Source organism: Falco peregrinus, chromosome 12 (assembly GCF_023634155.1).
Source record: "Falco peregrinus isolate bFalPer1 chromosome 12, bFalPer1.pri, whole genome shotgun sequence".
In the NCBI taxonomy this organism is placed as follows: Eukaryota; Metazoa; Chordata; class Aves; order Falconiformes; family Falconidae; genus Falco; species Falco peregrinus.
The window spans coordinates 17788631-17816467 of NC_073732.1; the positions used below are offsets into that span (position 1 = coordinate 17788631).

The 27837-nt window shown below is 53.5% G+C and overlaps 1 protein-coding gene across 2 annotated transcripts; it reads left to right on the forward strand.

Annotated features, from left to right (window-relative positions):
• The first annotated feature begins 926 nt into the window (after positions 1-926).
• Positions 927-27819, forward strand: MASP1 (MBL associated serine protease 1). 2 transcript variants are annotated; one of them, XM_005237748.3, is made up of 11 exons: positions 927-1888; positions 3923-4148; positions 12271-12448; positions 12709-12840; positions 13323-13519; positions 13844-13991; positions 14483-14601; positions 15457-15535; positions 20096-20233; positions 21233-21307; positions 25246-27819. In XM_005237748.3, the coding sequence occupies exons 1-11, from the start codon at positions 1668-1670 to the stop codon at positions 26139-26141; spliced, it is 2409 nt and encodes an 802-aa protein (XP_005237805.2). In that variant the 5' UTR covers positions 927-1667; the 3' UTR covers positions 26142-27819. The 2 variants fall into 2 exon arrangements, with proteins under 2 accessions (XP_005237805.2, XP_027643081.2); XM_027787280.2 differs by lacking the exons at positions 20096-20233; positions 21233-21307; positions 25246-27819 and adding an exon at positions 17171-17379 and having other exon boundaries at positions 1590-1888.
• Positions 27820-27837: the final 18 nt, after the last annotated feature.

Here is a 27837-nt window from a genome sequence, read left to right on the forward strand (position 1 = left end):
GGCAAAGAAAACATCACTTCAGAATAAAGTTGCCCCTGAATTAGAGCTGTTCCAAAAAGCTATAGAAGCCTGTCATGATGGAAAAATGAGTGTATGAAGGACCCACCCTGCAGAACAGGCAGGGAAAAAATAGATCACGATGTATTCAGGACTCAGACAAGACCACACTTGCCTGCAAAAAGAAAGCCTTGCATTTGACACATTGCTTACATATTAATTAGTTTGATCCGCTCGCCTGGGTGTGTTAGCATGAGTGAGAGCTCATGTCTGTACAGTTATGAGCTGTTAAAACTTCCCAAATTGAGCTACAAATAATGGCAGACTGAGATCTTCCCTTTGCCCAGAGCCTTTCTGCTGTTTTTTCTAGTGCTTTTCCACTCATATTTTTCTGTTTCACTCCACTGTGTCTCCTAGGTACCATTTCTTCTCCAGCGGAGAACCAGAGACCCACAGGAGCAAGAGCAGCAGCTTCTGCACAGGAAGCCAAGGAACCACCACCCCACACACACAGCAAAAAGACATGGAATGGAAAAAGAGGAAAACTCTTTCTCACTCTGTCCCCTTCTCTCCCTGCTTCTCCGGGATTGCTGGAGGGGCAAAGCCGCTGCAGAGGCTGGAGTTAACATCGCCCCTTTAACGGCAGCGCCGCAGCCTGACATCAGCGAGCTGGGGAGTCCGGGGAGGGCTGGGAGCTGCCGCTCCAGGAGTGGTGCCAACACATCCCTGTTTCCCTGCCTCTGCCCCGCTCTTGTTTGTGTGTGCCTTTTAACATGCCGCATATGTATCCGTGCCTGCCAGTGGATGTCTGCAGGGTTTACATTAACCAGCTCAAGCTGAAGTTGGTAAACAGCTATTAAAGTTTTGCTCTTCGTGTCTCCAAGGGTGTCATTTCTAGACGAGGGAGTCACTTGCATCCTTTGACTTGCTACGGGCTGTTCTCTCGTTTGCAGCTTAAACAGATCTTCTTCCCACTCAGCTCTGCAGACCGAGAGAGGTTTGTGCCTGGCACAGGGAGGGGAAATGAATCTCCTGTAGCTTAGCAGGGAGTGCTCATGTTTTTACCTGTTTCCTCGACCGGAGGGAGTCAGGCTCAAAACCCGCAACTTCAGCGTTTAAAGTTTTTGCTCCCAAGCACAGTCTGCATCTAAAACTGCTCTTTTGCCCCGGCACAAAATGCTGAACCCAGCAGTTCCTCAGTTCTGCAGGAGGCTGCAAACTGGGTCTTGATTTTATTTGGACTGTCACACTCGAAAGTTTCTTGGAAACCAGATCCCCGTCCCAAACGCTGAACGGCACCGAGTGGAGAAGCCGAAAGCAAGTCCCGAGCACCGACCCCAGCTGCAGCACCACCACTACAGCTATTTATCCTCGCACAGGTTTTTTTTTTTCACACGTTCTTGCCTTCTGTTTTTACTGGAGCCTCCGACCTATTGAGAGGCAAATTTTAGCCATCTGGCAAAGCAGGCAGGAGGAGGAGGGGGGAGAGAAAACACAATGTGCATGGGCACACACACACACACACAAAACTCTGGAGATTAGGGAAGACAAAAACTTCGCTGAATGCCGCCGCCGGTGCTGCGCGCAGGGGCAGCCCCGCGGCGGGAGCGGCGGGCGGGCGGGAGGACGGCTCCGTGCGGGCAGGTCTGCCTGCCTGCCTGCCTGTGGGGATGTGGGGAACGGCTGCAGGCAGGGGAAGGCGTGACCTGCATGGAAAATGCCAGACAACTCCAGACGCACACACACATAGGCGCACACACGCTCACAAATCTCCGGACAGAGATAAGGCGGACAGCGGAGCGCTTGGAAGGAGGCAAAGCCGTCCCTCGCAAACCGAGCAGCAATCCCCCGTGCCAAACCCACCGGCGAAGGCGCCCGGCGGCAAAATGAGGTGAGTACCCCCGCGATGTGCTGAGCCCGGGGTCCTCCACTGTGGTCTCGGGGCACAGCCGGGCAGGGGCCGTCCCGCGGAGGAAGGTTTCCCTCTCATCACTGTGGCTTCGGTTTACTCCATCGGCGAGTGAACAAGGGGTTACTTAATGCCTCGGCTTCGTGCTGCATCCCGGCGCGCATGCTGGCATCCCGGCATCCCGGCAGAGCCGCGGGGAGCCCCGGGTGATGGCACACCACCGGTGTGCCGCTCTGCCACGGCCCACGGGAGAAAGGTGCGAGCAAGGCTGGGTGCGCCGCACAGGCTTCAGGTCTCGGTGCACACCACCATCATCTATCACTTTTACGTGAGGTTAAGACTCTCTTAGCGTGGGGAAGAAGTTTGATGTTGTCTTGCCTCCCCTGTTTAAAGGGAAAGCAGAGAGCTGCGCTGGCAAATGGCCCGCTCCAGCCAAGGAGGTGATGCCCATTTACACCAGCTGAGCATCCAACCCTGTGCATGTGCTCTGACCAGAGGAGAAACAGTTTTTCCCTTCACACATTTTTGTGGTTTCAGACAAACTGTCAGAAAAAGGCATGTTCAACCTCACTCTGCTTGAAAGAAAAATCAATCCAAATTTCTCAGCTCCCATTAACTTTGCTTTGTAATGAAGAGCTGGGAAAAGTGACGGCACTACACAAATGAACCCCAGAAATGTACTCTCTTGGTTTTGAAAGAACACAGACAGTTTTAAAATAATCCACTTCTATAGCTTCAATTTCCTCAGCAGCATACCTAAATCAAGCCCTGATTTTGAAACCGGGTGTACGTGTACATGTGAGTAGTTCCAGTGTCTGTAACACACACCTACAAGCCTTTGCCAGGCCTTAGTACCTATTTTAGAAAGTGGAAATTTTTGTCTCTAATAGCTCTGATTTCCTGCATGTTTCTTTTTTTTCGTGCGCTCCAGTGGGTGTAAGAAGCCTGAGTTCTGTTCCTCTTTCTGGGTCCCCTGCATTGGCACAAGCTTTTGTGTTTGTGCCTCCAGTGCAGGCAGTGTTCTCCCCTTGCACAGGGAAATACTTGTTTTATGCTAAGTTTCATGCTCAAATGGAGCTCGAGGCTGGTGCGAGGTCAGCTGCGCTGCCACTGATTTACCCGCCCTCTCCACCCTCCTCTGGGACAAACAAGTTGGTAACAAGTTGGGACAAACTCTTCAGGCTGAGATTTTTTTTTAAGCTGAGTTTGATGACAAAAAATCTCTAAGGATCTCAGCCTCTGTGTGATTTTCCATCTGGGGTGAGTGATACCCTAGGAATTGAAGAGGAAAAGAGAGAAGAGTGAAGAGAGAAGAGAAGAGAGAAGAGAAAAGAGAAAAGAGAAGAGAAGAGAAGAGAAGAGAAGAGAAGAGAAGAGAAGAGAAGAGAAGAGAAGAGAAGAGAAGAGAAACAGAAAATAGTGGAGAGTAACATGCTGGGTTACACTGGGGCCCTGGTCCATCCTTGCCCAGCTGCAAAGTGTGCTGTTTATTGAGAGTCATGATCCCAATTTGGCAGGATGAGGCAAAGCAGTAATAATAATAATGATACTTAGCAGTTATTGCCATGATGCTTTCATTAAACAGATTTAGAAAGCGTCATTATTTTATTAAGCATCCTTATGTTTATTCTTCCATTAAATGAAGATTTGTCCATCAGAGCCCCATTAGTTAAAGGATGTGTTGCCAGCAGCTGCTGCTCCCAGAAGCCTGAGAAACACTGAGCTCCTGATAGCACCTGGAGCTGGCTGGGAGCTGCAGGGGTGCCTTTGCATCACACATCACCCACTTTTCAAAGGGGCTTTCCCTTCCTGCGACCTATGTGCAGCTCCCACCCTCACCTCCACCTCCCCACGGCTTGGTGCGGGCTTTGCTTATGGTGACACGGTGCTGTACCTCCTCTGCCCACCACTCCAAGTGTGTGACCTTACACAACACACTTGGGAAAACAGACTGTGCCCTCGACAGGTTTTGGCATTGCCAGAGTTTCATTTCATCTCTTCACATCTGTTTTCCAGGTGCCCCCTGACCTGGTCCTTTTGCGCCTTGCTGCTCTGCACAGCAGATGCCATCGAGCTGACAGACATGTTTGGGGAGATCCAGTCTCCCAACTTCCCTGATTCCTATCCCAGTGACTCAGAAGTGATGTGGAACATCTCTGTGCCCGATGGATTTAAAATCAAGCTGTACTTCATGCATTTTGACTTGGAATCATCCTACCTCTGTGAATACGACTATGTGAAGGTGAGCTGTGATATCATGGGGCATATGGTGGGGTTGACAGCAGACCTGTTTGGCCAGCTGAGAGAGGGTAGTGCTGGAAAAGTTGGGAACAAGCTGGTTTTCCTCATTTATTGGGCAGAGGAGTTGTCAGTCCAGTGGACAATGGGGAGAGCACAGGTAAGCTGGTGACATCCATTGGACTAAAAGTGAGCGGGACACCAGATTCAGAGCTTACTCGCAGAGGACCAGAGAACTGAAAGTATTTGGGCATCTAATTCTTATTGGACCCAAGGAGATTTATGCACCCATGAGGTAATGAAACCCCTGTGGCTAAATCCCCAGCCTGTGCCACACTGATGCCAGCCACGTGCAAGGAGGACCCCTGAGTTGGGCACCCCTCACCAGGCCATGGCCATGGGTGCACCTTGCAGCCAGCCTGGATCCCTGGCCATGGCTTGCAGGCTCTTGGGACACCCTGTCCAGCCCCCAGGGAAGCAAAAGGGAAAGGTTAGGCCTGAGCTTGAGGCTGCCAGTCTGGGACCACAAGCAGAGCCTCCCACAGGCTGTAGGGCACAGACCCAAGGCTCCGTTGGGTTCAATGCAAACCCATTTCATGGCTGAGATGCAGATTTCAGGGCCACTGCTGGCAAATACCTGCAGTACAAACAAGCAACGGAGGTTCCCAGGGTGTTGTCATGGCCAAAGCCACAAAAGATTTCAGTCTGCTTCATTGCTGGGCAGTAACCCATCAGAAACGGCAGCGGGCCACACACTGCAGTGCCACAGAGCATCCTTGCCTCGTGTACCACAGGTCTCTCCAAGACGGGCTCTCCTTCGTTTCCAGGGGAAGCTGGATTCTCCGTATCTTTGAACTGGGTCAGGTTTGGTGCTTTCCAGCAGACCAGCGGGAGCAAGCAAGTGCTTTCTAGGATTGCCTGGCTGAACATGCCTTACCCCATCACCCGGCACAAGCCTCACCCTGCCCCGCTGCACAGAGCCAGGTAGAGGTTGCACTCAGCTCTGGAACCAGAAAACTCAGCCTTGGTGCTAGTTGCCAGCTAATTGAAATTATTATTTTATTCTTGCCCTAAGAAAACAAAGCAAACATTTGTGTTTTTTTTTCCTCTAGGATCTCTTGTTCGCTGCTTTAATTTCCCCTTTGTGCTGGCACTCATTCTGCTACTAACAGCTCTCATTGAGGTTTGATTAGTTCTTTCTGCTTCTCCTGGATCTTCTCCAAGCACAAGGGCCAGGGACATATATAGAGATATATTGCTTTAAAAACCCAATAAGCTCAAGGAGCGGATTTCTTGGAAACTTTCCCCATTCCAAGCTTTACCGCTCCTCCTGCCTTTCACCCCCTGCTCATTTTTCCTTTTTCATTGGGTTCCCTGTTATTCAGCCATGGTGCCAACTTGGCACCATAGCTCTCCCTGCCGCTGGATTTCCATAAGAAGGCGATATTTTTCACAGGGATTTAGATCTCAGCTGTATAAATTTGCTCGGGGCTGTAACTCAGCTTGCAGAGCTTCCACCGCAGAATTACATTTGAAAAGTGCTGGAAATGGATGGATTACGGGAGATCTATAAGCTACTCTGCTGGATAGGGGTGCAATCTTGATGCTGCTAAACCACCAGCTTAGAAAACATCAAGGAGACCAGCAAATGACACCATGCCTATTTTTCTTCTTGGGTCTGTGTGTCCAGCTTCTGTCTGCATCAGCGCAAGATTTAAAAACAGAGCCAACGTGCTCTACAGCAGCCAGCAGTGCATGGCTACAGAATGTAATTATAGACCCGACACACATAGGTGCTTCTCTGTAACACACTGCCAGTCCCAGTGAAGATGCTCATAAAGCCACAGGTGGTATTCTGTGTTCGATGGCACTCAATGCATTCCCCCTCCATGTACTTGTTCCATTGTTTTCTGAACTCATGGGTGACTTTAATCTCTGCAGCATCTTGTGGCAGGGAGTTGTGCAGGTTAAATACATGATTATACGCCTCCACATGTGTGTGAGGAAACACCTTCTTATTTTTCTGACCATGGGTCTGACCAGGCTTTCCATCGGGGTCTTCATCATCTTGAATGCCATAAGGAGGTCAAAAAGGGGGGCTGAACAGCCCCGATGCAAGGTGGGGACCCAGCTCAGGACAGGCAGAAAGCTGCCGTGCCCTGGCTTTTGCTTTCCTTACCTCCATGGCTGCCCACGCCCCCGAGTTCTTGAGCAGTGATAGAAAGTCATCCTGAGTGGCGAGCTCAGGGCAAGCCAAGCTGTAAACCCCTGCAGATCTCTGCCTTCGGGGTGGTCTTCAGAAGGGAACAGTTTCCAGAGCTCTGAAACAATGGCTAATTAAAACAATAGCTGTTTATTCATATATATACACATATATGCATGCATGCGTGTATGTATATAAAAAGAACATGGCTCCTACAGAAACGCTTACAGGCCAGGAGGCTCGTTTTTGCAAGCAGGGACAACAGAGAGGGGGAGTGGTGCTTTGGTCAGGAAGTGAGCCAGGAGGAACAGCCACCCCCAAAACTCCCACCCAAAGAAGTCCCATGCAGATAGGAAACACCAGCCACACGCTGCCTTGGGAAGCTGTGCTCCAGGCCCCAGCGCCTCACAAGCAGCCTCTCCCCAGGTTTTGGATGGCTGCTCTCAGCCACCTGCCAGGGCCAGGGGGACCAGGAGCAGCCACTCATGCTGGGCTTTCAGCCCCTGCCCTCTGCCGTGCTTCTCAGCAGGCTCTGCCTGGCTCGCTGCTGTCTCCAGGGAGCTCATTTGGGAGTTTGTCATTTGCAGGGGGGTGGCACTGTGGTTTGCCCAGCTCCTTTCTGGGGTCACCCAGTGAAGAACACTTCTGCACACAAGTCTCCAGCACTGGACTGGGGCATCTCAAAAGCCACAGCTGCGAGCAGGCGGTCAGGTTAAGTGTCTTGACTAGTGTCACTGAGGAGCGCTGTGGCAGAGGCAGGGAGATGGGTGATGAAATCCCAGTGGAGGGCCAGAGATGGGAGATGAAATCCTGACTTCTGAGGGGCCTTTGTGAGTAAATCCCTGACCTTATTAGGGACATCTGAGTCTGGGGTCCTGTCCATGAGGTTTTGCACATTGCTTGGTCAAACCCTGGACTGAAATCAGCCCCTGAGGTCTTGGCAGCCAACTTGGGACCAGCTCCTTGATGGAAGTGAGGATCGGGCCTGTGGTGACAGGATTTCCCCCAGGTCAGCTCATGGTGAGTCCTTGCTGGCTCGTGGTCCTTGTGGGGTTACACCTCTTCACCCCAGTCCCTACCACTGAGTCCTGATTCAGGATGGCACATGCTTGAGACCTGGCAGGTTCGGCACATGCCACAGGGCTTTCCCTGCACTCCTTCAATCCCAGGGGCTGTCTGTGACAGCTCTCTCCAGCACCGGGTCAGGAGGGCAGAGGGGTCTGTGACACTCTGTGGGTCCCATCTCCCCTGACACAACCCACGCCTCCCTTGGATGCACCTCTTCATGTTGTGTTCAGACTTTTGCTTACATGTGGTAATTGGGACACTTTTCTGCAGCTAATGTTCACACCCATGTCCCCAGGATCTGTGCCATCAGGTGCTCGCCCAGCAGGACTCCTACTAACCCCATGTGTGGGTGCCCAGCAGCTGGCCAGGCGTCTCAGGCAAAACCAGTGGCTGCAAATAAATTTACCCACCCGAGTGCAGGATGTAGTTTTTGCTGGCCCCAGTGAGGGACTGGTGAGGGGAAAACGGGGCCAAGCTGGGGAGGCAGGGCTGCAGGCAGAGCAATGTCTCGGGGAGGGGGATTATGAAAGATTTGCAATGTGACAGAGCCACATCGCCCCAAGGTTTGGCACGGTGTTTAGGGTGCATAGTAGATCGGCTTTGCAAGCAGCATCCTGAGCTCGCAGTGTGCCATCCCCTGCCACAGGCGATTCGCATGGGGCAGGGCTGCGTGCTGCACCGTGCCAAGTGCTCAGCAGCACTGTCCCTGGGGACACCCTCAGCGCTCTACACAGCGCTGGCAGGGGCCATGCAGGGCCAGGGAAGGAGCTCGATGCTGCATTCAGGGCAGTGCATGCGTAGCCTGGGGCTGCAGGAAGGGTGCACAGGACCATTTACACTTCCCTCTGCTCAAAGGTGGGGGGAAAAAGCACAAATCTGTGCTTGGCACAAACTGGATGGTCAGGAGCAAAACATCCTTTTCTAGTGCTGTCAGCCAGCCTCAGCCAGGGGTGTGGGATCCCAAGAGGAACAGTTCAAATCCCAGGAGGCAGCTGGGATGAGGGGAGGGCCCAGGGCTTTGCTGCTTGCCTTTCCCATCCTGCTGGGTCTGCACAGAGGAGTCTGGTAGCACCAGCCACCCCCTGAACCACTGGGGACCACAGTCATGCCCTGTGCAGGGGAAGGAGGAAGGTCAGGCATGGAAGTGAGTCAGCAGCTCTGTTAGCACCCCAGCATCTCACCTGGGGTTTTCTCGCACACCCAGCCCCCCCAGGGAACAGGCCTGACCCAGAAACAGGGCATGTGGGTGCATTAACCTGCGGGAAGGGATGGTCTCCAGATGCCAAGCCAAGTCCACAGCAGGGGAAGCCATCTTCCTCTTTCCCCAACAGCACGGCTGCCATGTATGTTCCCATGGGAATTCAGGTATGCATCTGCACACAAAAGGACCCTTAACATACATCAGGGAGAGGTTCTCCAGGAGACCTAGATGGAGGTTCCTTCTGGAGCTGTCCCATCCCTGCCTCATTTCCAACAGTCAGCAGCAGGAGCGGCATCAGTCATTTTGCAAAAAAAGCCCTCCGTTCATCTGGGTGTTGCCTTCTTGCATGCACTCTGCAAGGCGGCTTGGCAGGGGCTGCTTCATGCCCTTCCCTGTCTCTGAGCATCTCCTCCCCATGTCATGTTCCCAGTGTCTTCAGCCCAGCGCTGTGATTTCTCGGCCTAATGAGCCATTTATATATATTACAAGTGGTATGTTTGGCCTTCATCAGTCCAATTAGTGCATTCCTGGAGGGCTGGAGAAGGGGGGGTGGCGGCTGCGTTTCCGTATTGCCGGCTCCCTGCTCCTCTCCGGCGGCAGACACTGAACCGCCAGGCCAAATTCCCCTCAGTGTTTGCGGTGTTTCGTTAACCCACCCGCTGCAGGAGGCATCTCCAGAGCATCGCTGCTCCAGCATCCCCAGCAGCCCATGCTCTGGGGCAGCATCTCTTTGTTGACAAGCAGGGGCACTCCAGCTCTTGCCCAGAAGGCGGAAATCAACATGGGGCAGAGGGGGGCCACACAGCTGGGGTCACCGCTTCTCTTAGCCACAGCCCAAGCCAAAATGCAGGGGGACAGAGCCACAGCTGGGGAGGGACTCCTATTTGCCTCCAACCAGAGGGGCAAAATCTTAATGAGGGGATGAGGAGGCAAGCAGAAAGAGGGAAGACCGCAGGAGGCAGTGGCAAGGGTAGATTTAAGGCACGAGAGTGTCACTATATTTTATTTTTCAAAGGAGAATTCTTTCAGCGTATTTTTATAGGGAATTTCTCTGCAGCAATTGATATTTCCCTCAGGGACACATCTTCTCTAGTGAAAACGTCGACATCATGACCCGAGAAGGAGAAACTCCAAACAAACAACCAGGATTTAATTACCAGCCTACTCACTGGATGTAAATGATCTATGAAAAAGTACACAGTCCTCAGCAGAAGCAGCAAATATTAACCAGGGATGATGACCTCTCTGTTTAGTTTACTGCTGGAGGGCTGTCTCTGCTCCCTGTGGCTCAGGGCATGGGACCCGTCAGAGATAAGGGGCCATGGATACCTTTGGTGACGAGACCACAGCTCTCCCGGGCCTCATCCTGCCACTCCAGGGCTGTATCCAGGGATGCTGGAGGCAATGTTGGGGCTGACCCCATGGCAGGAGCATCCTCATGCCGAGGCACAGGGCACTGGGGAGGTTTTCCCGCACTTCAGTGATGCTGTGCTGTGGGTCCTGCACTGGAGAGGGATGGGAGCTCACATGGTGGCTCGTATTGTCCCTGCAGAGGTGACAGCCACCAGCCTTGCACAGAGGATTTGGCTGGAAATTGCTCCTTCCCACAGCTTTCCTTAAGAAAAAGCAGTTTCTGCAGAAAAGGCTGCGTGCTGCACACTTGCACAGCCAAGACTGCCTGTTAGGGCTGAAATGCTGTTTCCCTTCATTTTTGGGGATGACACTCCGGTTTTTCAGTCTGAAACACTACTTCATTTCATAACAATCTTTCTTTCAGATTTAAAAGAGATTCTAAAGCACCACAGTATATTTCAAAGGAATTGAAACCAGATGGATCCCAAATTCCTTGTTTTCCTTTTTTTTTTTTCAGAACGTTGTTTCACAAAAAAAAAAAAATAATAAAAAATTCAATTGGGTATTTGTCCCAATGTGGGGCGCGTGTTTTTTCTCCAAATTCTCAAAATTTATCATCGGAAAGTCTCTCTCTTTTCTGGCCAGCTCCAGCTTGTATGAGAGGATGGAAAATATCTGGAGGCAATGTCAAGGCATGCTGTGTTGCCATTTCCATGTTGGCTTTCCCTGGTGTGAGTGAGTTTCCGCCTGCTTGTTCAGCCCTGGGAAATTTCCCTTACAGCCCCAGACCCTCCCCAGCAGGCACATCCCGAGGTTCTCCAGGAGACAGGGATGCAGCTGAAGGAGGATCTCACCTCGCTGAGGCCACACAAACCAGGGACAGCATTGCAACACCTCTGGGACCCCATGGGTCCCCAGGCAGGCGGCTGTTTTCCCTAGGCATGGGCTGAGGGACTGCACACTTCATCATGGCCTCAATAGCATTGGCTTGGCATGAGCAGCGGTGGGCTGGCGGGTGGTGTTCATCACATTCCTCAGTCTAGGGGTTATTCATATCCAAATCTCCTGGGGGAAACCAGCTGGGAGAGGTTGTGGATGAGACAGGAGCTGGGGATGAGATGTGCAGGAGAAGGAGATGGGGTCAATGCTGAAATGGCTCTGGAGAAAATGCCAAGGAAAAAAGAAGGGAGGGGGTTTCCAGGAAAAAACAGATGGTTTTACAGGGATTACAGTGCTTTAAGGCACAGGCAAGGCTGTGCTTTAAAGAGATGCACATAGAGACTAGTGAGCATGCTGGCATGCCAGCAGGGCACACTGGCTCATTGGTCACCTCCTGTAGACCTCTGGGTGAGTGGCTCCGGGCCAAACAGTGCCTGGCAGTGCAAGTCTAGAGCCAGATAGGGACCCTGGGTGGCAGGGACAGGACTGAGTTTGTCCAAGCCAGCCCAGGAGAAAGAAACACCACCTAAATTACAGCTGCTGCTTTGAGCTGGTGCAAAATCGATGAGCAGGGGCTCCTCTGGCATCCCAGCACCCTCCCAGTAGTGCTTTCATGCAGATGCTGCTGCCTAGATCAGCATTTGGGCCAAGGGAGGAGGTGAGGGGGAACATTTCAGGTACAGACAGCTCTGAGTGGTAATGACACAGCCCAGGGCTGATTTTCACACCTCTTCTTCCCCACTGCCTGCCCACATCCTCACCCCACCTTCCAAACAGGCTCCCTCCCTGCATCCTCCCTTTACACCCCCCTCTTCAGCTCCTCCCTACATCCCTGATGCTACCTGCTCTCAGCATCCGCTTCAGAGCGTGGCCTCCGGCAGAGCGAGCAGACCCGAGTCCCTGTGTTCATTTTGCAGAAATCATGTAACTGCTTTACAGCATTAACAGCATCTCACAGAGCTGGAGCAGTGGGAGTCACACCTGCCATGCTCTGAGCACCCCCAGGGTCACACTTGGCTGCAGAAAGTGAGGTGAATGCAGCGGGAATGACTGGAACATGCTGTTTCAAAGATACCTTGGGAAGAGCTGAGGCAGCACGAGGCTCAGCAGGATGGGGCACCAGGGGGCCAAGGCTGCATCCTTAGGCTGTGGCCATCAAAGGCAGCCGGACAGGCAGCCTGCCCCACGGAGACACTGCTGAGCCCCGGCAGGGGACAGGCTGGGCAAGCACAGACGTGAGCTCTCTGAGGCCGACTATGACTCCAAGCCCAGCATGTCCTCCTCCAGCAAAGCACCACAGCCCCTCCGGGCTTGCAGACACCTGCGCCCTGCCAAGCGCTCACCCATTCTTTCTGCTAACAGATTGAAGCTGAGGACCAGGAGCTGGCAACCTTCTGCGGCAGGGAGACAACGGACACAGAGCAGGCTCCTGGCCAGCAAGTGATCCTGTCCCCAGGGCCCTACATGGGGCTCACATTCCGGTCTGATTTTTCCAATGAGGAACGCTTCACTGGCTTCGATGCCCATTACACCGCTGTGGGTAAGCAGCAGTTAAGCCTGCAGGACCATCTTGCTAAAGTAGCATAACAGATTTGCTAGGGTACACCCCAGGCCAGCCCTGGGAACCCTAGCAAGAGAAATCCTTGTGTGCATCCCTTGGGCCATATGGGACTCGCTGCATGCTGAGGTGACCCACCACATGGGACAACTAATTTCTCAGTGCTGTGGCAAATGCCCCCACGAGGAGTGGTGTGTGGAGGGCTGCAGAGTGACCTCCCTTCCTTGTTATCTCCATCCTAGATGTGGACGAGTGCCTGGAGAAAAGCGATGAGGAGCTGGCATGTGACCACTACTGCCACAACTACATCGGCGGGTACTACTGCTCCTGCAGGTTCGGCTACATCCTCCACTCCGACAACAGGACCTGCAAAGGTACCACCCAGGCACAGCTCAGATGTGAGGATGGTCACACAGAAGGGTCCCTGCCTGGGCAACAGACGTACCAAACACAGGCAGAATTGCCTTCTTTTGCTGCCAGGAGGGATGAGGTGCCTCTTCCCCTATAAACCAGTAGCCTGGGACTGGAGAGTGCCCAAGGCCTGCAGTCCTCTTGTATGGGAAGGAGATGTGGTTTCTCCCATGGGCTGTGCTCCTCAGCTAAGCTCTATAGAACTCCTCAAGTCAGAGAAATTAAAAAGTTTAGTCTCTGCTCTGAATCTGCATCACGTAGATAGCAGGGATTATCCCTCAGCCCAGGACCTCTATGCCACAGGCATATTTGGAGGTTGGCTGTGAGGTTCTCCTTGGTCCACGGACACAGCCAGCAGACCCCACTCCACCGGGAGGGCTCCTGAGTGCGGCTGGGGTTGGGATGTCGCTGGCAGGGCCCTGACAGAGCCATGGCTGTGTTTCAGTGGAGTGCAGTGACAACCTCTACACCCAGAGGAGCGGGGTGGTCGCCAGCGCCGACTTCCCCAGCCCCTACCCCAAGAGCTCAGACTGCCTGTACCGCATTGAACTGGAGGAGGGTTTCTTCATTACCCTGAACTTCGAGGACAGCTTTGATGTGGAAGACCACCCTGAGGTGACCTGTCCTTATGACTACATCAAGGTGAGCTGGGCTCTGCACACTCTTCCTGTCCGGCTCTCCTGTCATTTCCCCAGTGTCCTGGTGATGGGACCAAAATTGCCCTGGTCTAAACAGGGCTGATGAAGCCAACAGGAGCCCTGTGCTCAACTGACCCCGTGTCCCTTACCATGTCTGGTTTTGACCCTCTCAGCCGATAGTGACACTCTTTCAGTTCGCTTCCCCCCCAGCTCATGGTGCTTAAGCCCTGCTGACCCCACTGAAGCCCCATCCATTAGCCTCAGGGTGAAGTGATCCTCAGGGATCAAAGATCCCCCTTAAATCTCCCCTTCCTCTTCACCTCTGCAGATCAAAGCTGGCCATAGGGAGTTTGGCCCTTTCTGTGGAGAGAAGTCCCCAGGACGCATCGAAACCCAGACAAACAGCGTGCAGATCCTCTTCCACAGTGACAACTCGGGAGAGAACAGGGGCTGGAAGCTGTCGTACACAGCAATTGGTAACTCCTGCTGTTGTCCTCTGTTTGCGGTGCTTGGGCAATGGGAAGAGCTTTATAAACCCTTTATAAACATTGTGGAGACCGTGACTTTGGTGGTCCATGATCTTGTCTCCAGAAAGGGTCTGCCAGAAATGACAAGAGGAGAGGAATAAAGTAACACGGAGCCCTCCCTTCAAAGGATGCTTTTTTTCCCTATGCCAGATGGACATTGCAAAGCAGAGCTGTTTTGGGCAGGATAATTGCACAAGCTACTGTTATTAGCTGTCAGCTTTGTAAGGCCCAAAGCCAGGGTATTACAGACTGGAGGAAAGATCTGGAGCCTCCACTCCTAGAAGAGCCTGGCTGAGCCATGCCAGCGTCAGCTAATGGCAAGAGGCAGGGCAGGGATGCTCAGACTCTGCTACGTGGACTGGGTGTCAGAGCTGGGATTCTACATTTCCTCCATTTATTCAGCTGAGTTTTGGTTTGCTTCATTTGCTTTTTATTCAAAGGAAACCCGTGCCCACTGGTGCAACCACCGATCAATGGGAAAATCGAGCCTTCCCAAGCCAAGTACACCTTTAAAGACCAGGTTGTCATCAGCTGCAACACAGGATACAAAGTACTGAAGGTATGGGGTGATGGTGTGGAGCTGGGCACCTGGGTAGGAAAGGGGATATCCTTCCTCCCAAAGTTCTGGGACAGTGAACACAACCCAAACACCATCCTTATCCCTTTCCCAGGGGCAAGGAAAAAGCCTCCTCTGACAGCCACCAACTTTCCTTTCCAAAGACACAGGGGAAGAGATGAGATGGCACTTTCCCAAGCCATCCTCTCAGCATCCCTCCACAGCCAGCCAGCTCACAGGATGCCAAGCTTGGCACCTCTGCCAGAGAAAAAGCCAGCAAAAGCCCCAGGGGAGCTGCCAGGGCTCTGCCTGCTCCTCACCTTGGCAGGAGCTGGCTCAGCTACCCAGGCAGCCCTGCAGATGCCAGCCTCCACAAACCAGAAGGTCCTTTGGGACTTTGGGATAGCTCCACCAAGTTAAGGGGACTGGGATTTTGGCAGGCCCTTTCCAGGAAACAGCTGAGAGCCACAGGGAGTGCGGGTGACTCACAAGGTGGCTGTCTTCCCTCCAAACCAGTAGCCCACTTTGACTTCAGACATGGACCTGGCTATTTCTCTGATCTCCTCCCAACCTCATCCTTCATGCAGAGCTGCCTCCTCTACCCATCCCAACACCTAGAACAGGAATAAATGACCCCAGTTCCTTTGCATTCAGCATTGCCACTGAATTTCTGGCAGCAAGAAAACTCTTCAAGTTTTTCATTATGATTTAATTGCAATTTTTAGCTAGAAAAGTCCTCTTCCAGGGGCTCTGGATATATCTTGGCAAAATCACCAAGAAACTGATTATTTTATGGAGAGATTAACTTCCTTGTCTTGTACATTAATGGTGGATTTTTTGCTGGCATCTTCTGCACAGGATAACCTGGAAAGCGACTCCTTCCAGATCGAGTGTCTAAAGGATGGGACATGGAGTAACAAGATCCCTATCTGCAAAAGTAAGGACACCCTTCCCTGCCCTGCCAATGTTCTTTTCCTGCTGAAATCATTTCATGCTAAAGAGAGCTGCCCTGCCAGACTAGAGTTCCTTACTCAGAGACACAAACCCAGCCAGAGAGACTACATAACTGCAAAGCTCTTTTGGCTCATTCTTGGATAACATAACGGGGCTCGCTCCAAATGCCACAAGCAGGAGGTTGGTGCTTTTATTTAGATTACTCATGTAACTTGATTTGAGAGCCATTTGGCTGTCTCCCTGTCAAAGAAAGAGCAAGCCTGGCTCTTGAGAGCTAGCTGTGTTGGATAAATCTGGGACAATTTGGGGTAATCTAGTTCCTGGTCCAAGTTTCCTTCCCAATGGAGGCTACTAAGACCCAGGGAATTAGACAGGTCCCAGGTAACAGCCTAAACTGGGCGCTGCTCAGCTAAGTGGAAGGGGAGAGAAAAGTTGCCCAAATATTTACAAACATTAAAACAGGAGAAAAGGGGAGAAGAAAGGAGATGCCATTTGAAAGGACAGGTGACAATTTGCATCATCTCTTCTTTCATCTAACTCAGCTCCTCTCTCAGCTCAGGCTTGGGAGATGTACCTGATAACACCTTCTCCCTTCCCCCCAAACACCCTCGGCCCTCAGGGAGGCTCTCACTGCTGCTCAGCCTGCTGTAAGGCTGGTCCAGAGAGGAGAAAAGCAGCAAACACACCCAGAGAAGGTCCCAAGACCTTCCAGGAGAGGCAGGACAAGATGCTCTCAAGGGATGTTGGGATCCAGGCTCTTCCCATCTGGGCAGATCCTTTTTCTTTTAATGATACTGTGGATATTACCTTAGAAGAGTATTTCTGGAGTTATAATTCATGTTTTTTCACTCAAAATGGAAACTGGGAGGCTCTCAGACCTGCTAAATAGATCCATATTTGAAAAGGCTCTTTAGAAAGTGTGGGGTCAGTGATGCCTCTGCCCTGCCAAGGATCTCACCACTCCTACAGCTCTCACTATTATGTCCCATTGATTTCATCCAGCCTGAACAGCAATCAGATAAAAATTGACATTGTGTAGGAAAAAAGAGCAAAAATCTAGGAAAATATTTTTAACCCCCAAAGGTATTTTTTGGAGAAAATTGAAATAATTACCTGCATTATTCCAGCCACGCTGGAACTGATCCCTTCTTGTGTGATATGACTCACTACACTAAATTTTTAAGACTTTTTTTGGAAAGGCAAGAAGCCCCTAAATGGGCAATTCAAGCCTCCAAACTGCAATGCTCCTCACCTCCCCAGGATTTCTGGGAGAGGCAGGGCACAAGCAAGAACGGTTTTAGAAAGCGGTGCAGAAAATAGAAAACTTCGCGGCCAAGGTGGATAAAATCCAGCTCCATGGCCTGGCAAGGCTAAACGCAAAGCCGCGATGGCTTCTGCCAGCCACTGTCCCCAGGCTGCCCCAGCCAAGCAAAGCGAGCAGGTCCCTGGCACAGCCATGGCTCTGCCAGCATCCACGGCACCCCGGCACAGCTCGCTGGGCACTCATTAATGATTTCTGGTGTTTTGGGGGCTGGGTTTCCTGCATGCCTCTCTCTGCTCATCTACTAATTGGGCTTTCTCTCTCTGCTCTCCTCCTTCCCCTCTGCTTTCGGTGCAGCTGCAGATAGAGCCGACAACCAGACAGAGGGAACAGCCGGCTCGGAGCAAGTGGCCGCGTGAGGCTGGCACCGGCCGCGCCGCCCCGACAGGCAGCCTGTCTCGATGCCCCTCTCTGATCTGTCCGGTACCCAGGGCAGGTCGCCTTTGCCCCTGGCCTGGCTGCCAAATTCATCTCCGTGGCTTGTCTAACTGGCATGGCACTGTTAACCCCCCTGCGCCTGGTGCTTTCTTAACTCCGTCTCGAGAAGGGGGAAGGAAGTCTGGAGCCCAGCCCCACTTCCCCGCTGTCACGCCGCCCCACGGGAAGGGTGCCTGCCTGGCCCCGGCGCTGCTGCCTGGGGACCACGTGCTGCCGCCAGCTCCCGGCACGTCCTCCGCATCCCTCCCTCTCCGCTCGGATGCCTCGGCGGACTCGGCTCCCCCTCCAAGGCAGCGATTGCGCAAGGAGCGCGGCATGGCTGCCTGTTGGTCGGTTGGTTGGTTGGATTCAGCCTCCTGTTGCCCTTCCTCCCTGGCCCAGCGTCACAAATAAGAAACACTCCTTCCTCTCCTCTCTCCCAGAGTCCTGGTGCCTTTCAGACCCTGTGGGCAAGGAGGCATGCAGGATGGGCTGGCATTACCAGCCCTTGCCTCCAGTCACTGAGCCATGGCACTGGCACAGGGGGATGGATGCTCCTCTGCCTCCCCTTTGCTCCCCACTGCTGGCCTAGTGGAGGTGAGGACGGGCTGGCCTCAGGCTGATGACAGCTGAAGGAGGCCAGAGCCCAGTGTCTGGCCCCATTCGTGTCCCCAAGAGCCCAGGGCATGCACTCAAGAACCCCCAAAGGCATCAGAGGCTTCACTGGGAGGATGCAGGGATGTGGACCAGATACTTGGGAGAGGAGGAGGATGATGTGCATGCTGGGGAGCTTGGTCCACTTCTGTTCCTGCAAGGATGGAGATGCTAAATGGCCCCTTTCCTGAGGGAAAAGTCTGGAAAGGCTCACAGCACAAACTCCCTCCCCTCACCCTTTCAGCAGGTCCTGGGACACTGGTAGGGCAACACCTCTGTGTAAGAGCCCGTTCTCCAGGCATACAGCCTGCCCCAGGCCTGGGGGACACACAGGGTGGGGGTGGGCTGTACCATGGCCAGTGGATGCTGCCCTGCAGCCATGAACAACCCCAGAGAAGACATGCAAGCCAGGCTGGTCTCCCAACATCCATTCCCTCCTTCCTGCAAGCCCCAGCATCCTCCAGCACCTTATAAAGGTCCCACAGTTGCTGGCACCATGGTACAGGAATGCTGTGCACCCAAGCACAATGGGAAGAGGGCAGGAAAGCTCAGGCCAGCCAGAGACCCCCCAGGGCTGGTGAGAGGGGTCTGTGTCCTCTCCTTTGCCCCTCTGCAAGGCACAGGTACCCAGAATCTCCACCCAACCTGGCTGCACCCACACACCCATCTCATCACCACCTAAAGGGAGTGGAGGGGACCCTAGTGAACAGTGAGCTGCAGCGTTTTGCCATAAACAAGGCTTTTTTCTGCCAGGCAGCTAGGCAGCCCTTAGCATTGGTACATCTGGTGTGTCAGCTACCGCAGATTCTCTCTTTGTTAGCCCGGATCGCTGCATGAGGAGTTAGGGTTCCTGTCCTCACCCCCTTCCCATCCTGGAGCACACGGAGACCCACAGATCTCACACCATCCCTGATCCACAGGACCTGCTTTCTTCAAAGTCACCCATCCCCTACTCAGCCTCTCATCCTAAATGTGGCAGAGCGCAGCTCCGCAGCACTGCATTTCCTAGCAGGATCAGACCCCGGTCCCTGCCCTCCCCTGGGGCAGGTTCCCCAGGACGGGACACAGCAACACCCGAGTGTTCTGTGAGCTGCCTACATGGCAGGGAGGTGCAGCTCCCACAGGGTGAATCCTGGCTTTGGCAGATGAACCACCTCACAGTCTGGAGTCCTTCCTGGGGTGAGTGGCACCAGACCAGTCCAAGGAACAAGCTGGGAGAGGAGGTTGTTTTGAGAGAGCAGGGTGCTTTGCAGGATCTAGGGGAGAAAGGGGACCATGGGCAAGCCATGGGGGAAGGGCAACCACACCCTGGAAATCCTTCTCCTTCCTTCAGACCCTGAAGCCACACCAGGGATGGGTGAAGCAGAGCCAAACCTGCCCATGTCCTGGGAGATGGAGCAGGTGGAGTCTCACCCGATGGTGCTGGCCTTCCCGCTGCCTGCAGACGAGCCAAGCCGCACTCTCAGTGTCCTTAATCTCCTGCTGTCACAGGACAACCAAGACCTAGGATTGCTCAGTCTGACCTGTAAATGCTTATCAGCACTGTTTGGTGAGCAAGATACAGTAGGAAGGATGGGGCCATGCCCTCAGCAAAGCCTTGTGCTTAGAGAAGCGCCTGTGATGTGAGGCGTAGGTTAATGAATCACCGCCTGCCTTTCCCTACCTACTCCTAAGGAATTCCAAGGCATACTCTGGGACCACCTCTCAACGGATCTCACCTGCCAGAGCAGGTTTCTTCCCCTCTCAAAGGTATAGCAGAGAGATCTCACACTAAACGAGTGCACAGGAGGGGCTCCCAGGACTGGAGTCTCCACCAGCATGAGGCGTGTTGGCCATATATTCTGTGGGCCAGCTGTGCTGCTGGTGTTCAGCCATGCCCCTCTGTACCCTGTCTCTGTAGGGTGGCTATGGTGGGGTTTCACGAGGCCAGGCTGCCCTGCCGGGGGACAGCCTCCTGCTGCCATCTGAGACCATGTCAGGCTCTGCCCCCTGCAGCGTCCTAGAGAAAGGGGATACAGGACTACACAGGCCCTTGCTCTGCCCCGTAGGACCACCAACACATGCCAAAGCCCAGTATCACCTGCCCACTGGCTGGCTGATCACCCCAAGAAACAGCATAGGGCTGAACCCCACTTCTGTGTTGGCTTTCAGTTGCTGACTGCAAAGCGCCGCTGGAGCTGGAGCATGGTTTTGTCACCTTCTCCTCCAGGAACAACCTGACCACCTACCAAGCAGCCATCCAGTACCACTGCCAGCACCCCTACTACCACATGGCTCCCAACAGCACCGGTGAGCAGTGGGGCTGGGCCGTGTCCCCACGGCACGGTGTGGGTGGGTGTGTAGCCATGTGTGTGTGCATTTGCAAGTGGGGGGAACTTGGGATGGCCGCTCTGGGATGCTCTGCAAGCAGCAGGCTATGGATTTCACCTGCACACATCATACCCTGCGTCTGCACTGCCTGGATTATCAGACTGGCCGCATCCTGCTCTGTAACAAGGTAGGATGGACTTTTCACAGCCTCAGCAGATCAGTGTGGTTGTTCTGCTCTCTGCCTTCTTACCCTGCCATCTACTACCTGCAGCATATGAAATTTTCTGTGTCTCTCTGAAAGTTGCTGCTGCTGGAGAGAGCACCAGGTCCAGTAGCCTCAGAAAGGGTTCCACAAGGCTCCCCATCCTAGCACCCAAACGTCCAGTATAACCAAAGCTGAACAGATAGCAGCGGGAACATGGCAAACTGAATTTCCCCCTTATCCCCTCAGTCCAGAACCACAGAGACACCACAAGGTGCTTTGCCAAGCACCACTGGTCTCTACACCCTTCAGACCCAGCTCTGGGGGCAGAAGCAGTGTGCACACACCCCAGCTCTTCTTCCTCATCCTCCCTCAGCAAGCAAAGCCAAAGGATTTCCTCAGAGTCCTGTCTCCCTGCTTTTATCCCCCTGCACAGCCACCAGCCCTGTGCATCTGGTTCCAGCACCCCTCATGCATTACCAGAACAGGCACTGGCAGAATTACTGGGGCGGCAGCTGCCAGCTGAGGCTGGGGGTGCAGCACAGCCCTCCAGGCAACTCAAGGCAATGAAACCAAGGGTAGTGGTATGTCCCCTGCATGGGAACAGGGCTGCCAGGCCTGCCCCCCAGGAACGGAGAACAGAGAGTGTAAAAGGGAGATCCCGTCCTGCTCTGGAAAAGGGTTCAAAGGGTCCTGACAGCTGGACATCTCCTCGCTGCAGAAGACACCCCTCATACCAGGGCCACAGCCCAGCTAAATGCTTTGCTCTCTTCCAGCGACCTATACATGCGACGCATCAGGGGTATGGAGGAGCGAGGAGCTGGGGACCAAGCTGCCATCCTGCCGACCAGGTACTGGTGCTGGGGTGGCCAGTTCCCGCTGCAAGGCGTGTGAATCAGGGATGTATGAGGGTGGGAAAACCTCCATGCCTGACCTGACCTGCTTCTTCCCTAGGCAGGGACCCTGCTCCCTGCTGACAATGCCATATGCCTTGGCTATACGTATCCAACTGCTGCAATGTATGGCTGGGAGGGTGATGAGGACAGAGGCGTCCTGCTATCGCAGCTGGGCCAGACAGTCAGGGTGCAGTGGTGGCACTGAGCAGCAGTGATGCATGTCTCCCTGGCAGTGTAGGGCAGCAGTGGGGTCACAGCCATTCCAGCTGTCAGGGCTCCCCGAGCTCCCTGTTCCAGCAGACAAGGAAACCAGTAGCCCCAGGGCAGAGCCCACTGGCCATGTTCAACCCCCAGCATCACCAGAGAGAGCTCCAGCCAAGGGCAGAGAGCGTTACCTGCCCAGCACTCTGGCTGTCAGCTCCCATTAGCAGTGTGTCCCCATGCAGGAGCAATCAGCAACTCTCCAAGCCTTGCAGAAAAACTCAGCCGCTTTGCAGGGAAGGAAAAGTCCCAGGCCTTTGAGCAGTGGCAGAAATGTTTGCAGCCAGCAAGTTTCCAGGCCAGGCACCCGCTCAGGATTAAACAGAAGTCCCTGGAAGGCTGGCTGGCCATAGCCAAGTGTGGGGCCAGCTCTGGCGGCCAGGCAGGGGGGTGGAGGCAGCCCCGGGTGCAGGTTGTGGGTGGATGTGCAGGGGTGGCTCTCTGAAGAGGTGCAGGGATCCAGCTGCCATGCAGCAGCTGCAGCTGCAACCACCCCAGGGTTCAGGAGCTGGCTCAGACCCATGGAGGGTATCTGCTCTCTGGCCATGCTAAGTGACTGCGAGGCCATCCTCTCAGATTCCCTGCATCCCACAGAGCTCCAAGACCAGGGCTGTGGCTGCTCTTGTTGTGGCAGCTGCTCCCTGCATCTCTCCTTGATGTTTCAGCCTGAACTAATTTGAGCTGGGAGCATACGGGGACATCTTTTGGGGCCATAGCTGCTTTCATGGGCCATTTCCAGGCTTCCTGATTAGTGACAGAAGTCAGAGAGACTTCAGGAAAATGGAAAATCCCAGCAAGAGGGTGACACTCTCCTGAGATCGGGATCTGCAGGCAGCAGCTGGCCAGCTGCTCTTCAGATCTTCCCCTGTGTCTCACGCCACCTCCCCATCAATAGAAACTCCTCTTCCAGGCCACTCTGTGCTTGCCTCTGCCATTAGTGGGAGCATTTGCAGCCTGGTCAGCATTTTTGATATGTAATTTAATAGAATAAATATTTGGCTGGATGCACTTCCTCTAAAACCATCTCCCTGGGAGTGCCGTCAGCTTCAGTGCAGCAGACCAGCTGGGCTGGGCTGGGATGCAGGAATTATTTGCCTGAGCATGTTTTCTATTCCTTGCAGCACTGGGAAAGGCAGAGGACTGGAGCACGCAGACACTCACCACGCTCCCTCCCTGCCGGAGCTGCAGTTTTCCTAGCAGCAGACCCCAGCCACAACAAATCCACATTAGCAGCTCCTGGTGCTCCTGTCCCAGTTGCAATGCTGACTCTCAGCCCCGATCCCATTGCCCTGGGGGATCAGACCCTCCTTCTGTGAGGCTTTGTATCCTTCCCTTACAGCACAGGGAGCATCAGGGCAGAGTCCTGGCACTTTCCATGGAGGATGTGGTTCTCCCTTGCAGACTTGGAGGGATGAGACCAGCACCTGAGCTGCTGTGATTCAGGACTCTTCCAGCTGTAGAAGGGCAAGCCCAAATCGGCTCCCACAACCTCCCAGCAACATCAGCACCCCCAAGCAACCTGGGAGTCCCCCTCCACAGTGCTGCCACAGGCATGCATCAGGCCCTGACCACCACCAACAACCATGTCCCAGGGCTTAAGTTCCCCAGGGGAAGTATTGTCCCTGCCCAACCTGTCCAACATTCTCAGAGCCACCTTCAGCATGCTCATTCCCTCCTCTCCCTCACACCAAGTCACAGCACCTGGATAAAGCTCCTGGAGGCAAACAAGGCAGAGCGTCAGGGCTCTTCAGACTTTAATTCTGAGTCTGTTGAGGAGCTGAGCAGAGGGATGCTGGTTTGGCTGCCAGAATTGTGGTGAGGACATGAGATGCAGAAGTAAAGCCCATGGTGCTAGGCAACATCCCATGGCTGAGCCTTCTCCAGCCACAGCTCCTCCAGGAGGGCAAATGCCGTGGCCGTGAGACCACAGACCTCGTAACAGGGCTCAGAGCGATGGGTGAGGCTCGGCTGATGTCACGCCCCAGTCCTCCCACTGGCGTTCCCCTGGGTTTATTGGCATATAGATCAGGAGCCAGGCAAGTGGCTGAATGGTCTGAGAAGGGCTGAGTGAGGTCACAGGGCACAGTGAGGCTGCAGGATTACTCATTTTGCCTTTCTGCTTCTCAAGTGGCATGGATCCAGCCAAATCACTCCAGAAACTGAACTGCAAAGTGAGGAATTGTGAAGTGCTGGCTGACCTTCAAGCTGTCTTGTTCCACCTACCAGCTCAACTGTACAACAACCCCTTAAGTCACAGCCCTGTTTACTGCAATTCAGGCTTGGCAGAACTCACAGCATCTGCCATGTCTTTGAGACAGCAGAAGGATCCCTCCACTTGCTCTTTCCTATGGAATATGGTAGCACAGATCACGTAGATGTAAACCAAGACTGAGATCTGATATTACTTAGAGTGCTTGAAGTCCCACCCTGGCTCATGTGTTTTGCTGAATCCATGTCTGACTTCAGTGTCAGGAGATCTAGTGCAGCTTTGGGGTACCTAACCCTGGGTGAAAGGCTTCATGGCCCCATAGTGTGCTATACACCATTCTGACTATCCATGTTCATGTCCAGTGGGCAACAGCTCACTCTTTACATCAAATGAGCCTGTTATTTGCAGGGTAAATCCTCCAACCTCCCTGGAGTAGGGGTCCAGCATATAGGACTTTGGCACAAGCCCACTCTTTTCATAAAGGGCTCTCCACCTCCCTTCGTGACAGGGCCACATGTGCTACAGCCCTGCCCTGACACGTACCAAGAAAGTGACCCTTCCCAAGCTCAGTGGAGATTCCTTGGTTCTGAGACATAGCTGGGCTGGTAGCCAGAAGTGTGTCTAGATAGTCCAAGGTCTCACGGCCGAGAGCATTCACATCCTCCTTTCACAGCCTGTAACAAGGATGAAGAAGAAGGCATTGGGAAGCTACTTTTTGGGAGCAAACCTTTGAGACTAACTGGGCCTTGATTGCCCATGACCAAACCCAGGATGGACTACCGCAGAGCAGGGAGCTGCCAGCTCTGAAGATGCCTGCTTCCCTGGTCTAGCATGGGTTCTAGTGGCTCAGCTTGGTTTCAGTCCTGTCTCCTTACCAGCAGAAGAATGGCCTGCTCTGGGCAAGCTGCCGTAACCGTGGGAGCCACACACCCATGCTCCAGGGTGCATGTGTGCTTTGGAGATGCAGGAGTAGTTCAGACCCTCACCCCACCATCCTCATGAAAGAGCAATCGACAGACTGCCCCTTTTCCAGGAGGGCAAACCGCTGCCACCAGAAATGGTTCCACCAGGCAAAGAAGACGAGAAGGGAGCTTGGGCTGCCTTTAGGAAGCAAAACCCTTCAGAAGGACAGATGTGTTCCTTTCCCAGACGTACCTCCAAAGACCTCTTAGCAGAGGGGATGGGGACCCAGCCTGCTCAAAGCTCTGAAGCACACTCTGCCCTGAGAAGGCAGAGGTGGAAGGGAGGGTGGGCTTTATCCACTGAGGAAAGGAGAAGAGTTGCCCTCTGTGGAAAAAAAAGACAGAAGTGAATGTTTGGTTTGAAGATAACAAGCCATGTGGCATAATTTACAGGGACATCCCCTTTCAGTTGTTCCCTAGGTAAGTGCTGGGAGTAACCGTCCTGTCCTTTCTGTTCCCAGTGTGTGGGCGGCCAGCTCGTCCTCTGCCTGGTATCATCAAGCGCATCATTGGCGGGCGAAATGCTGAGCCCGGCTTCTTCCCCTGGCAGGCCCTGATTGTGGTGGAGGACATGTCCCGCGTGCCCAACGACAAATGGTTTGGCAGCGGGGCCCTGCTCTCAGACTCCTGGGTGCTGACAGCTGCCCATGTGCTCCGCTCCCAGCGGCGAGACAAGACTGTCATCCCCGTCTCCAAGGAACATGTCACTGTCTACCTGGCCCTTCACGATGTGAGAAACAAGATGGAGGCCGTCAACCGGACGGTGGAGAAGATCATCCTCCATGAACAGTTTGACATCCAGAACTACAACCATGACATTGCTCTGGTCAAGCTGAAGGAGAAGGTAACCATGGGGAACTACGTCATGCCTGTCTGCCTGCCCCAGTTTGAGCATGAGCTGGAGGGGCCTCACCCCAACACGCTGGGGCTGGTGGCTGGCTGGGGTATCTCTAACCCCAACATCACGGTAGACGAGATCATCAGCTCAGGCATGAGGACACTGTCCGACATCCTGCAGTATGTCAAACTGCCGGTGGTGATGCACGCAGAGTGCAAGACCAGCTATGAGTCACGGTCGGGGAACTACAGCGTGACCGAGAACATGTTCTGCGCCGGCTACTACGAAGGTGGGAAGGACACTTGCTTGGGAGACAGTGGGGGAGCCTTCGTCATCCAGGACCCGGGAACCCGGAGGTGGGTGGCCCAAGGGCTGGTCTCATGGGGTGGCCCAGAGGAGTGTGGCAGCAAGCAGGTGTACGGTGTGTACACCAAAGTCTCTAACTATGTGGACTGGGTGGAGAAGAAAACAGGCTCCTCAGAGAGGTGGACATTTCTGGGCCCAGAGCAGGAGAGATGAGTGACTAAGCAGCCTGCCGCCGCAGCTCCTTTTCTTGTTGTTGTTGTTTAATGTGCTCCAGACTCTGGTCTTTCGCAAGCAGTAGCCACGATGCTCAGCGCACGCCAGGGCTTTGCCAGCCCTCCACGTCATTTGTTTCACTTGGTCCCACATCCTTTCGCTTGCGCTCTTAGGAAATGCTTGCTAGGGAGCTGGGGGGAGGGAGCAAAGAGAAAGATCTCAGCTGGCATCCTCAGCTTGTGCTTCCCATCTGCAAACCTCACCCACATGCCCAGGGAACCTCCCTCCAAGCCAGGACAAAGGCACAGCAATGGAGACAGCATTTCCCTGCCACCAAAGCAGGGAATTGCCCCCAGCACCGGGGCTCTCCAGCCAGATCTCGCCATCCAACGATGCAACTGCAGGAACCACAGAGACTACGGACAGCACAGAAAACCCAGCTGGGCAGGCCTGGACCTCACAGGTCCCTCATGCTGCGGAACACCTTTTCTGTGCAAAGAGTAAAGAGAGAGCCCTGGCAGCTTGCAATCACTTTTATTTGCAAACAAACATCCCCACCTGATAGCATCTCAGCTGATGTCCACCTGGCCCCAGGGATGTGACGATGCACCCACATTAGTCCTAAACTTCAGCCATGGTTGCCAAGATGGAACAAACCCAAATGGGCTACCCTTATCCCACCATGTGGGATGGGTGCCCCACAGAGGACACAAGGACAAGGAGCAGGTCTTGGACTCGATGTCACCCTCACTTCCAGCCACCAAAACTTCTCTGACCCTCTATCATCTCAAGCTCTCTCCAGTCCTCCCCCCAGACTAGCCCTTGGAATGGTTTCCAACCACAGCAGACCTCCCAAGGAAAGTTTTCCAACACACAAGACAGCATCACATCTGCTGTACCTAAACAATACTTATTTTCCTCAGAATCATTTCAGATAAAATGCCCTTCCTCGGGGTTTCACCTCTTCTTCAGGGACCTGGTTAGTCCTGCACGGCAGTGCATTCATTACTGCACAAACCTACTCCTGCTTTTAAGGCCATTGATTTGGCTGATGTACAGGTTGCTGATGGTGTTCAGTGTTTGTTCATGGGTCTTCTGGCCTACTGCAGATGTCCAAGTCATTCTAGACTGACCTCAACTCACCTAACACACCAGAAGTATTCACATCTCCCCAGCCTCCTCCCTATGCCCCATGCAGACAAGTAAGCCCCACCAAGGAAGAAGGTCAAGTGAACTTACTTTCCTTCAGCACAGACATCATCTCCTTCACTTGCCAGCGAAGCCCTCCTATAGCTGTAAGCAACTTGCAAAAATTGCCTGCTGTCCTCTCTGTGTGCCTGTAGCCTCCTTTGGGCCTCTCCTCCTCCTCCTCCTCCTCCTCTGGTTTTGCCATGCAAGGAAGGAGTCAACAGCGAACAAACCACTCTGCCATTTCGCTACTGTCCAAAAAGCCATTTGTAGAGCATGTAGAGGAGCAGAGGGCCTAAGGAAGGTCAAACTTGCAGACACACTAAGAACTGTACTCTTGGCTATGTCATGTAACTGCAAGGTATTTTTATACATATATATATATATTTCTTTTTTGATACTACATTCTGTAAAATATCCAATGTCATGTAAGGATGGTTCTGTGTAATCTTCCTCCTGAGAACAAAATAAAGCTTTGATATGTACTGAATTTGTGCCCTGAGGCTTT

Bases quoted from the DNA above. Each gene is read 5' to 3' on its own strand.
- MASP1 (XM_005237748.3), top strand. From the start codon at position 1,668: ATGTGGGGAACGGCTGCAGGCAGGGGAAGGCGTGACCTGCATGGAAAA. The intron at 13,520-13,843 runs GTGAGCTGGGCT...TCACCTCTGCAG, and splicing joins GTCCTTATGACTACATCAAG to ATCAAAGCTGGCCATAGGGA. The intron at 21,308-25,245 runs GTACTGGTGCTG...TTCTGTTCCCAG, and splicing joins GCTGCCATCCTGCCGACCAG to TGTGTGGGCGGCCAGCTCGT.